Below are 13,050 nucleotides of genomic sequence, written 5' to 3'. Positions count from 1 at the left end.
GGCTGGAGTGCAACGGCTTGATCTCATGGCAGCCTCCTTCCCGGTTCAAGCAATTCTCCTGCCTCAGCCTCCTGAGGAGCTGGGATTACAGGCATGCGCCACCACACACGGCTAATTTTGTAGTTTTAGTAGAGACAGGGTTTCTCCATGTTGGTCAGGCTGGTCTAGAACTCCTGATCTCAGGTGATCTGCCCGCCACAGCCTCCCAAAATGCTGGGGCTACAGGTGTGAGCCATTGTACCTGGCCCCCTCCTTTTTTTTTTTTTTAAGGTAACCGAGATAATTTCAAGAATAGATTAGAGGTTGGAAGAGACTGATACCAGAGAAATAAATGCTGTTATAGTAGTTCTTAAGAGAAAGATGGCCTAAGCTAGGGTTTTTAAGGATGCTTATAATACAGGATATTTCTGAAGCAGAATCAACAGGATTTGTGAGTAATGGAGTATAGGAGAAGGAAGGGATGTCAAGGATGACTGGTTTCTGGCTTGAACTGACCAAGGTTGGGGATTTAGCAAAAAATTTTTCTGGTGAGATATGTAAGAGTCCAAAGGGACATCAAGATAGGACTAGACATTAGGGACATAGGTGGATGTCAGTTTAGATTTATGTACCTGTAGTTGAAATGATGAAAGTAGATGAGTCATTGGGGAAGTAAAGAAGTAGGAATGGAACTGTAGGAAGAAGTATCATTTAAGACATGAACAGAGGAAAGAGAGGTACAAAAAAAAAGGACTAAAAAGGAAAAAGGGGACAGCTGGGGGCTGACAGAGACACAGGGGCCAGAAGAGGAGGATAAATGCTGCATTAGCAGGTAAATCTAGGGGTGGAATTAAAATTGATATATTACATCGATTGGATTTTCTTTTTTTTTTTTTTTTTTTTGAGATGGAGTCTTACTTTGTTGCCCAGGCTAGAGTTCAGTGGCGCAATTTTGGCGCACTGCAACCTCCATCTCCCAAGTTTAAGTGACTCTCACGCTTCAGCCTCTTTAGTAGCTGGGGATACAGGTGTGCACTGCCACACCCAGCTAATTTTTGTATTTTTAGTAGAGGCGAGATTTTTGGCCGGGCTGGTCTCAAACTCCTGACCTCAAGAGATCTGCCCCTCTCGGCCTCCCAAAGTGCTGAGATTATAGGTGTGAGCCACCATACCTGACCATTCTTTTGTTTTTCTTAACTCAAAGAGCCATCTTTTCCGTGTTCACCATGATTTAGTCTCAACTTTTATTTTCTCTCACACGTACACCCTTCTTCTATTGGCAAAAGGTAGTATCACAAACTTTTAGGGATCCTGATTGAAACCAGTATAATAGAACACTTACAGGTAAAGGATTTTGTTTGTTTGTTTGTTTGTTTGTTTGTTTGTTTGTTTAAATAGGAGCACCAGCCACTACATCTGCCCCTGCAACAGGCTTCAGTTTAGGATTCAATAAACCTGCAGCATCTGCCACACCATTTGCTCTACCTATTACTTCTACCTCAGCTAGCGGTCTCACTCTTTCGTCTGCTCTGACATCAACTCCAGCAGGTGAGGCAGAATGAAAAACCATTGCATTTAATGCTTAAATTTCTATTTTATCTGATTAGAGAACATTGATAGTCACCTTTACCAAACATAACTTTTTATTTTAATCATTTAGAATTTTGACTACAGAAATTATTGATTTATAAAGAAGAAAAGTGAGCTTTGAGCCTTGGAGCGGGAGAGGCTATCTTGGGAGATAGTCCCTATTTAGAGAGCAAAGCAGGGGAGAGGGCCAGAGAGGTAAAATGTAAAGCTGTTAATATTTACTTTGTTTTCAAGGAGCCATTTCATGACAGGAAAAGACAGACTTGGCATAAATCTTGCCTGTCTTATGATTTATTTAATATGAAGGTGAAGTTGGTGGTCTGGGTTGGAAACAATATTGCTGTCTGGAATCAGTTACCTGGTACCATTCTAATATTCCTCAAAGCCCTTATTTCTGTCATTGGTTTTTGCTTTAAAGCTACTGTTTCTCTTTATTCTTAAGTATAGAATTTTATCTTTAGCAAGTAGTTCTTCCAAAGAGCCAATTTTATCACGGAAATCAGTTTTTAAAACATTGTATTTGTATTTTTCTATGCTGCTGTTAAATAAGATTGCCTTTTGAAAGCTTACTGTCTCTTTTTAAAGCTTCCACAGGATTTACCCTAAATAATTTGGGTGGAACAACAGCCACAACTACAACTGCATCAACAGGCCTCTCTTTAGGGGGAGCCTTAGCTGGTTTGGGAGGTTCACTTTTCCAGAGCACAAACACAGCAACATCAGGTAATTGGTGGTATTTATTCTCCAGAATCGTAAATACCTATATTTAAATGGACTTATTATTGTTTTGGCCCTTTGAGCAGATGACTTTTTCTCTTTAATCTGCATATTTTCCTTTAAATATGAAAACTAAATTATAAAATGATGGTTTTCATACATAATTGGATGTATTAGCCATATTTTATTTTATATGTATTTTTTTATTTTGAGATGGAGTCTCGCTCTGTCACCCAGGCTGGAGTGCAGTGGCATGATCTTGGCTCACTGTAACCTCCACCTCCAGGGTTCAAGAGATTCTCCTGTCTCAGCCTCCTGAGTAGCTGGGTTTACAGGTGTGTGCCACCACATCTGGCTATTTGTTGTGTTTTTAGTAGAGATGGGGTTTCACCATGTTGGCCATGCTGGTCTCGAACTTCTGACCTCAAATGATCCACCTGCCTCGGCCTCCCCAAGTGCTGTTATTACAGATGTAGCCACAACACCCAGCCTATTAGCCATATTTTAGAAAAACACATTTTTGTCTTTCTCAATATTGACTAACTAGATAAGGAAACAAAGAAGAGCCTGTTTAAGGAGTCAGTTAACTTATCTAGAGATAACATTTTGTTTAAAAAGAACAACAGTTGTATCAGCTCAGGAATGCATGGTCTTATAGAAATATAGATTTATTAGGCTGGGCATGGTGCCTCACACCTGTAATCCCAGCACTTTGGGAGGTCAGGGTGGGTGGATCACCTGAAGTCAGGAGTTGGAGACCAGCCTGACCAACATGGTAAAACCCCATCTCTACTAAAAGTACAAAATTAGCCAGGCATGGTGATGTATGCCTGTAATCCCAGCTGTTTGGGAGGCTGAGGCAGGAGAATCTCTTGAACTCGGGAGACGGAGGTCGCAGTGAGCTGAGATCATGCCATCACACTCCAGCCTGGGCAACAAGAGCGGACTCCATCTCAAAAAAAAATAATAAAAGAAATATAGATTTATCAACCCAAGGTTCTTGAAATTTTGCTACTTGACTCACAGGTATACATGAATGACTTATGATTAACCATGATCTGGTCCTTTTTATTTCTTTTGTCAGTGAGGGAAGATTTAAATAAATACATGAATTCTAATACTTTTTTTAAAGTTTTGTGAAAAGAACTTGGGAGTGTGAAATTATAGTTAATATGTATTATATTCAAATCCTATAAATTCACACTAGATTATTTTAAAAGTATGCAATTCCAAAGTGTGATTGGAAGACAAGATGTATTCCATTGAAAATACACCAACTGAAACTGCTTTTGTAGAGAGGGTTTAAAAGCCCTCTCTAACAAAACCCCTTTATAACAAAGATTGAGTGCCCACATATATTGAATTGATACACTTTATGACCCTTGTAATAATGAAAAATTACATCTTCCAAACTACATGTACTATTCAATTCAAGAAAGATTATCAGTCTTTGGCCAAAACATGCTGTAGACTTATTTCCTAAATCAAATATGAAGAAAATCTGGAATCTGACTTTAAAATTAGTATTAGAGTCCTTTGATCAATAAGGGGAAATTGTTGTAGTCTTTCAATGAAATTTGTAAGTGGTGTTTAATTTATTTATAGGACTAGGACAGAATGCTTTAGGCTTGACTTTGGGAACTACAGCAGCTACTTCAACTGCAGGCAATGAAGGCCTTGGTGGCATAGATTTTAGTAGCTCCTCAGATAAAAAGAGTAAGTAATGCTATTGTAATTTTATATTCTAACAGTCTGGGTTGCTCAAAATTCCTTTGTGTGGAAGATTAGATATTCAGTAGTAATAGTTTTTACTTTTAAATTGGTTTGCATTAATATTTCACAAATAGTTCACACATTTTGTGTGTGTTGTGCATTTAAGGTCTTATTTTTGTAGCTAACAGATTTGTATGTGCCTATGTCTTATATAGCTATCTTAATATGTATATGAATATGTATTTTTAAATTAGGATCATGATACATATGCAGTATTGTTTTGTAGTTTGTTCTTATGTAACGTATCAGAAGCATTTATCAGTGTCGGTAATTCTTTTTAAATATTTTAATGCTGCTTAATATCAGTTTTATGGATGGATCATAATTTAGTCAACCATTGTTCTCTTATTAGACGTTTATTTCCAGATGTTCTACTCCGGGAAGTAAAAAATTGGGCATCTTTATCTAAAAAGGCAAAATAATAGAGTAGTTTAAGAACGTCTGCTCTTGAGGAGAATTGCCTGGGTTCCAATCCTGGGTGATCTGCTTTGTGATCTCTGTGACCTTATTGAAGTTTCTTATACTGTGTGCTTTAGTTTTCCATATCTGTTAAATGGTTTGAGGATTACTATTTGTAAAACCTTAGCAGAGCCAGACATGTAGGTGTCTCCTTTTATATTAACAATGTTTGTTTATATTTTTGGTTATTTCTTGGGGAAAATACCTAGAAATTGGATCATTGGCTTAAAGAGAGGGATATTTTGGAGACTCTTAGTATATAGATTATGAAATTGCCTTCCCAAAAAGATTTTACCAGTTTACCCCCTAACCAGTATGAAAACACCTTTCTTGCTCTGCCCCTGCCACATTGAATATTGGTTTTAAAAATTTGCTAACCCAAATTCATTTTGAAAATGTTTTTATTCTGTGCGTTGCTTTGTTTTGTACCATCTCTTCTGCTTCTGATGAAAGCATGTTTCACTAGAATATATACCATATATACTATATATGCTAGAGTATATGCATACGTACTGAACTTCTCTGGAGAATGAGATAAATGGATGAAGGTTTGAAATAGTGTCTGTGTAGCTGTATTTTTTTTTTTAAACTGGACACAGGTTTTATTAAAAGTAGATACTATTCTAGGGTGAATTACTATTTTAAAAGTTAGTAAAATCTTTTTAAACTTTTTATAAAGTTCAGATATCTCTTTCAATGAAAATTGGCTGATTTCTAAACAGAGTTTGTTTTTACTTAGTTTTCTCTGTAGCAACTCCATAATTAGAAAATTAGCTTTAGCAGCTTATTTATTGCTCAAATGGAATAGCCTGGTACCATTGTTATTACTTTTATTTTAAACATGAGAGTACTTCTCTGTTATACTTGTTTTTAGGCTCCATGTCAAAGAGCAGGCTGAGTCAGAAGAGTAAGATAAATAAATGTAAGAAATTAATCTTCCCTCCTCTACCCCTCCCCACATCTTCCTGCTTTTATAGTGTACCTAAGATAGAGTTGAGCAAGGAGAATATATAGAATAAATGCAATAAATGTTTTAGGTATGACATTAAATTTTATGAATATGTATACACAAACATGTATATAAAAAACTTGGGCCTGTTTCTACCATGGATCTCTGATTACTACATTCTTGTTTCCTTGTATCTATTGCTCATATCAAGGGATTCTTTTTTTTTTTTTTTTTTAATCCAAATGATTTCTCTTTTTCTAGTAGCTATGTCATTTAGCCTGGGCTCTGCAGTACTAGTGTGGGATTTAACCAGATGGAGAGTAGCAAAAAGTAGCGATCAGTGAAGAGGGGACAGCATTGAGTGAGCCTAGAGATGAGAAGGACCTTTTGAAGAAATTGTAAAGGCCAGATTAGCCATAGAGCAGAAAGATGAGGTTCTAGAAGTTATGGAGGCCTTGTTTGCCATGTTAAGTTTTATCATTATATTAATACCTCAGGCAATTTGGGTCTATTAAAGGGATTTGATGAGATCTGTATTTTAGAATTAAGAGTATTCCGACAGTCATATGGAAAATAGCATTCAGGAAGGCAAGAATAAAATGGAAAACTGTTAGGAAGCTTTTGTAGTGGTCTACGTGTATTACTGAGGCAAAGCTAGGTAGAATAATTGGGGGTTCGTGGTAATCAGGGATTCATGGTAGAAACAGGCTCAAGTTTTTTATATACATGCTTGTGTGTACGTAAGTATTTACAAAATACAACAAAATGTCATATCAAAGAAATAACATACTAGTCAATTTAAAAGTTGGTGAATTGTTTGGAAAAACATAAAATTAAATCCCTATTTTTATTTCTATGTCTCATAAAATTTAAGACATCATCTATAGAAGATAGGTGACAATTTCAGAGATACTAAAATATGAAAAAAAATCTTAAAATCAGTGAAATACAAAACATGGAAACATAAATTACAGTTGGATGAAAGAGGTGAAAAAGTAAAACCCATGTGCAGAGGTAAAGGGTAATTGAGGAAAGAAATGCCTGATTTTTTTTGGTAGAGGGGGATACAGAGTCTTGCTCTGTCACCTAGGCCTGGAGTGCAGTGATATGATTTCACCTCACTGCAACCTCCATCTCCCTGGCTCAAGTGATCGTCCTACTTTAGCCTCCCAAGTAGCTGGGACCACAGGTACACAGCACTATACCTAGCTAAGTTTTAAAAAAATTTTGGGCCAGATGCGGTGGCTTATGTCTGTAATCCCAACTCTTTGGGAGGCTGAGGCAGGTGGATCATGTCAGGAGATCAAGACCAGCCTGGCCAAGGTGGTGAAACCCCATCTCCTAAAAATACAAAAATTAGCTGGGCGCGGTGGCAGACGCTTGTATCTTAGCTACTTGGGAAGCTGAGGCAGGAGAATTGCTTGAACCTGGGCAACAGTGGTTACAGTAAACTGAGATCGTGCCACTGCACTCCCGCCTGGGTGATGGAGTGAGTCTCCATCTCAAAAGAAAAAGAAAGTTTTATAGGGATAGGGATTTACCCTGTTGCCCAGGCTGGTCTCCAACTCTTGGGCTCAGGCACTCTGCCCAAAATGCTTGATTTTTAGGTGCTTATTTTTTCACATTTTAACATTTCTGAAATTGAGATATATCTTACAAGAGTCTAACTTTAGAAATAGACACATGAAATTATGTAAATGAAACAAATAATTAATATACTTAATATTGAAATAGCTCTTATAAATAAAAATACCTCAGGAAAAGTGTGCAAATTACAAATAGGCAGTTCACAAAAGGAGAAATATGCTTGTCTCATGAGCATTTGAAGAAAATGGTTTTCTTCACCAATACTGTAAGAAATACAACTAAGAATTATTATGAAGTGGCATTTTTTAACTACATGACTGGCAAAAGTTTTTTAAAAAATATGTCCATTGTTGTGAGGGTGTGATAAAGAACGTATTCATGGCAGATAGGAAGGTAAACTGGGATCATTGTTTTAAGGGATTGTCAGATTGGAAAAGTTTGGGTAATCTGACAGTATTCTATATTGATAAGGGCTTAAAAAGTGTCAGGTAAAGTTATCAGGAGTTAAACTGGTAGGCAACAACATAAATTATCCATATAGGATATTTTTCATGGAAGATAGTTGAGAAAGGAAGATTCTTGACCTTGAAAGTAGATGCACATCTGCCATATATCTGCTTATGTGTACTCAAAAATGCTGTTCTTTTGAGTTCATGACGAGTCATGACATCACATGATGTTTAAGAGGCAAGCAAAGAAATGCTTAACAGTTTATATTTATACTTTAATTTGTGTTAATTTAAAAGTTGTATTTGGAGTATGTTGTTAAATTACCTATTTTTTTTTACATGAAGCTTCTTGAATTTTCTAGGTGATAAAACAGGAACAAGACCAGAGTAAGTTTACAAATTTACCCTTAAGACATTTTAATTAAAGAGTTTAACTTATTAAATTGTAGGTAGATGGTATAATTGGAAGTAGTAGAATCATATATGTTTAGGAGAAAAAAGGTTTTTTTAACAGTATTTGTTAAAAGTAAAATAATATACATGTTCTGGAAAGATAATGAAAGGTCAAATCTTTAGCCTTAGTCTTTAAGAACATTTAAAACTATTTCTTTCTAGAAAGGTGTTTGGTAGTTCCCTAAATAATACAAATAAATACAAATGTGTGTATTTATTTCTTTAGCCTATTAAATATTGAACAACTCCTGGAACTTTACTTTTGGAGCATTTTATATATATATATGTGTGTGTGTGTATATATATACACACACACACACACACACACACACATTTTTATACTCCTCTCTTCATTGAAAACACCAGGGCATAAAATGGGACTGGCACAATAATCACACACACACACACACACACACACATATAGAAAATATATGTGTGTGTGTGTATATATGTGTGCATATATATGTGTATATATGTATATGTGTGTATATATATGTGTGTGTGTATATATGTATATGTATATATAAAATATATGTGTGTGTGTGTATATATGTGTGCATATATATGTGTATATATGTATATGTGTGTGTGTGTGTGTGTGTGTGTGATTATTGTGCCAGTCCCATTTTATGCCCTGGTGTTTTCAATGAAGAGAGGAGTCTCCATATACATCATGTATATGTTTGACGACGATCATTCTTCTTATTACCAGTTATATTTTCTCACATAATTTGTACTATATTAAAGTGTTTGTAAATAAATGATAAAATTCACTCCTTACAAACATCTTGTTTATATTTTAGCTTACTGTTTAAATGAAGAAGATTAGCGAGACTAAGATCTGCCTAAGGGTTATGAAGTCTTAATTCATGATTCCATTGCAGTATACCAAATTTCACTTGTTCTTGTCCTCATTAAATATTTATGATTCCTGTAAGCTCTGTGTAGGTCTTATTTTTTCATTTCAATGAATGTTGAACTAATTGAAGTTATTTTTCAAAAGTATTTTGAGCATCTCGTTGTAAGTTTTGTAGACTTTCTTTAATGAATACATTAGTATTTTGGAACTGAACAAATTGTCAGTCAGAGTCTAAGCCAGAGGGAACTTAGTTTAACACCTTACCCAATTTGTAGTATTTTCTGATTTTTTTTTTGTTAACATTTAGTGAGATGCTTTTAAGTATGTTTTTAATAGATGCTAATCTTCTTAGAGAAGAAATCTCCATGTCAGATGAATTGTTAACATTATTTTATAGATCCTATTTTATAAAAAAAATTTTTTATAAAAAACTTTGAAATCATCCAAAGAAACTATAAGTGCTTCTTTGCTATATTTTCTTGTATCTTAATACCCTAATACTCTATTAAAACTCAGCTGTCAACTTTGTAAAACCTTGGTGATCTTAAAACAGTTTTTACATTTTTCTTAGGGATAGTAAAGCTCTGAAGGATGAAAATCTACCTCCTGTCATCTGCCAGGATGTTGAAAATCTCCAGTGAGTGTCAAATGTAATTAGATATATAACACTTGAAGAATTGTAGAATACTTAACGGGAGCATCACTTCCTTCTAAAATTGCATTCTAGAGGAGCACCTCTTAACTCAGGTTAAAATGTTAATGCTTTTAGAAATCAGAAAGCAGAATGACAGGAATTAAAATTCTTTAACTGCCATTCTGTAAAAATGTATGTGAATTGTAGATTAATTTTTCATTTTGTTTCCTAAAACACTTGGACTGTTTTAAGTAAACTTTTTTTTTCTGTAGGAAATCAAAGGTATATTTTTAAAAACTCAGTTTTAAATACATACTTTTTAGGAAATTTGTCAAGGAGCAGAAACAAGTTCAAGAAGAAATTAGTAGAATGTCTTCAAAAGCAATGCTTAAGGTACAAGAAGATATTAAAGCTCTGAAGCAGCTCCTGTCGTTGGCTGCCAATGGACTACAGAGAAATACTCTCAACATTGACAAATTGAAAATAGAAACTGCTCAGGTATACTAACTTATGGTCATTTTATCATAGGGTTTTGTTTTGTTTTGTTTTTTTCCCAAAATGGAAATACGAGTTTTTTTTAAGTTACAAAATTTGATACAGACATACTGGTAGAAAACAGGATAGCTCATATACTTAAATAATGAGTTTTCATTAAGTATTTTCTGTATACAAGACAGTATCCTAAGCAATTTGTATCTGTTACAATGGATTTCTGACAAGGCCCTACAAGGTAGGTATTATTATCCTCATTATATAAATAAGAAAACAAGCACAGAGCTTTGTTAGTAAATTGAAGGGCCTAGATTCAGACCCTGGTAATCCAACTCCAGAGCTTATTCTCTTAACTAACTAGGTTTCATAAGAGTGGTTGCTGGACATAGCTAGTCAGAAAATAATTTTTTTTAATCTGTCAGTTATTAAGTAAAAATTGTATCATGCTGTGTGGATATTAAATTTGAGTGACTTGCAAATCATGGTTAAATTTTAGTTAATTAGATTAATTAGGCTGGGCATGGTGGCTCACGCCTGTAATCCCAGCACTTTGGGAGGCCAAGGCGGATGGGTCACCTGAGGTCAGGAGTTTGAGACCAATCTGACCAACATGGTGAAACTCTGTCTCTGTTAAAAATACAAAAATTAGCCAGGTGTGGTGGTGCATCCCTGTAATCCCAGCTACTCGGGACACTGAGGCAGGAGAATCACTTGAACCCGAGAGGTGGAGATTGCGGTGAGTCACGATTGTGCATTGCACTCCAGCCTGGGCAACAAGAGCAAAACTCTGTCTCAAAAAAATAAAAATAAACAAAAATAGTATGTGGCTAATGTTATCTGTCACTAATATCTACTTGTTTTTTCTCCTTATGATATAATGTACAATATGTATTAAATATAATATGTAGTCTTTTTCTACATTAGTGGGAAAGGATCACGATAGGTGATTTGTGTTTTATTTATCGTAATTACAGAATATACTTGATCTCATCATAGCAGTCTAGAAATCTTTCTGTAAAGTTGTCCCTGATCTGCTAATGAACTTCATGTGAGATTTGCTTTTTTACTGTGGATTTCTCAGAGGACTGGGATCTTCACAAATGAATTGGCAGTATTTTAAGTAAAAATTTTAAAGGTGCTTTTGGGTCTTTAAGTCCACTATTAGAGAATACCTTGTGATCTTTTTAATAACTGTAATAGTTAAAGGGATTTCAAAGACTTTATTGTCTATTCTCAGATTTCCTGGTTTCTTAACATGTTTATTGGTTAAATATGAATGTAATATAGGTTGAGCATCCCTAATTCAAAATCTGAAATGCTCCAAAATACAGAATTTTTTGAGTGCTAACATGATGCCACAAGTGGAAAATTCCACACCTGACCTCATGGGATGGCTTACAGTTAAAACTTTGTTTCACATACAAAATTATTAAAATTGTATATTTACTTTCAGGCTATGTGTATCAGAAACATAAATGAATTTTGTGTTTAAACTTGTGTTCTATCCCCAAGATGCCTCATTTTATGTATGCAGATATTCCAGAATCAGAAAAATTCTGAAATCGAAAACACTTGGTGGTCCCAAGCTTTTTGGATATGGTATACTCAACTTGTATTGCCCCATGTTTCCTCTCCACTTAATCTTCCTAATCCATGTATGTCCTTTCTAGGTAATAGAGTTAGTTATGTTTTTATATTGGAGAATGTTTAGACTGTGATTAAACATTACATGAAATTATGTGAAATATATGAAATTATATTTAAGTTATATAGAATATGTCATTAGAGGAAAATAATGGAGGAGGCAAGCTTGAGAAAGAAATGAATGCTATAATGGGACCCATTTTAATTCTAAAACTGAATGATTCCACTCACCACTGTTTGTGGAGTAGCTGTCATATAGTGGGCATGTTAACAGTCTTTTAGAGATAAGACAACTCCAAAGGTACTAAAAATCTAGGAGAGTGAATAGAATAATAAGAGATAGAGAAGAGCAGAAAGGTGGCAAAGGAATAAGACATGGGAGTCAAAGTTTCCTTAAGGAAAAATCATCTGAGCTGAATTTCAGGAATTGTATAGTGAATGTGTGCTGGGCTTAATACCTAGGTGATGAGTTGGCAGGTGCAGCAAACCACCATGGCACACGTTTACCTATGTAACAATCCTGCACATCCTGCACATGTACCCTGGAACTTAAAAAATAAAATTACATTTTAAAAAAAGATTTTTGTTTCATGCTCACCAGTTCAAAGCGGAAGGAAAAAAAAGAAGGAAAAAAAGGAAATAAGAAAAAAAAATTTTTTAAAAATTTGATCTAAAATTACTCTAATTTCTAGTAGATAGGGACAAATACTCTACTAAGAGTCTAGTGAATTACTAATTTTAAAAAAATGTTCTGAATCCTCTATGAAGTATCAATCTTATGTAACCCTAAAGCCTTTTCTTCAAAGAAAGCCTTTCTGGGAAATATAAGCAGTTCTGCAGTTAGAGTTGAGGTAGACCACACTCTTATGGAAGGCAAAGTCTTTTATATACTTCATTTTTAGAAAGTAACTTGAGTTTAAATTAAAATAGGATGGTTAGTTCTTCTTTTGGGGGGAGGTCTGCCTGGTTTATTGAAGTTAAATTCCTTTGTTCAGCTTTCCAGTCATTCAGTTAACATTTTTAAAAGATCTGTTGTGTGCCAGGTACTTCAACAGGCATTAGGGATCAAGACTTAGACTAGGGAGAGAGTTAAATCCACCAGGTGATATGATCCAGGTAACAGAGGTTTTGTAGGGGCACAGAGGCCTCAAGTGGGCACTTTTATCATTTGTCCACTGTAGAGTACCTTTACATTGAGCCTTAAAAAGAGGGAAGTATCATGAATGAAGGTATGGGCATGTCTGAAGATCTGTAAGCAGTTTTGTGTTATAAGAATCTGGGCCTGGCAAGAATAAGTGCTTACAGAGATAGCAGGGGTCAGAGTCTTGAATCATCCACACGTGTGTTTGTACTGGAGTAGGGTGGGATGGAAGCCTGAGTTGAGTGAAAAGGAAGTAGAAAAAAACCATCACAGACCTAGCAGCTTGGCAGTTTAATGAGGGAGAGATGTTGCTACAAGGAATAT

At 35.2% G+C, this 13,050-nt stretch overlaps 1 protein-coding gene across 2 annotated transcripts in view; it reads left to right on the top strand.

Annotated features, from left to right (window-relative positions):
• Positions 1-13,050, top strand: part of LOC105730044 (nucleoporin p58/p45) — a 48,316-nt gene that overhangs the window by 9,338 nt on the left and 25,928 nt on the right. For both annotated transcript variants that reach the window (XM_064373500.1, XM_064373499.1), the window contains exons 4-9: positions 1,378-1,527; positions 2,155-2,292; positions 3,892-4,002; positions 7,866-7,890; positions 9,387-9,452; positions 9,773-9,947. In XM_064373500.1, coding sequence (XP_064229570.1) covers positions 1,378-1,527; positions 2,155-2,292; positions 3,892-4,002; positions 7,866-7,890; positions 9,387-9,452; positions 9,773-9,947 — 665 coding nt within the window. The remainder of the gene's footprint in view (positions 1-1,377; positions 1,528-2,154; positions 2,293-3,891; positions 4,003-7,865; positions 7,891-9,386; positions 9,453-9,772; positions 9,948-13,050) is intronic.

The sequence above is a fragment of the Aotus nancymaae genome, unplaced genomic scaffold (genome assembly GCF_030222135.1).
Source record: "Aotus nancymaae isolate 86718 unplaced genomic scaffold, 86718_ANA_hifiasm-v0.15.2.pri h1tg000009l, whole genome shotgun sequence".
NCBI lineage: Eukaryota > Metazoa > Chordata > Mammalia > Primates > Aotidae > Aotus > Aotus nancymaae.
Note: the sequence above shows the minus strand (reverse complement) of the source record. Positions and strands in the feature narration are given on the sequence as shown.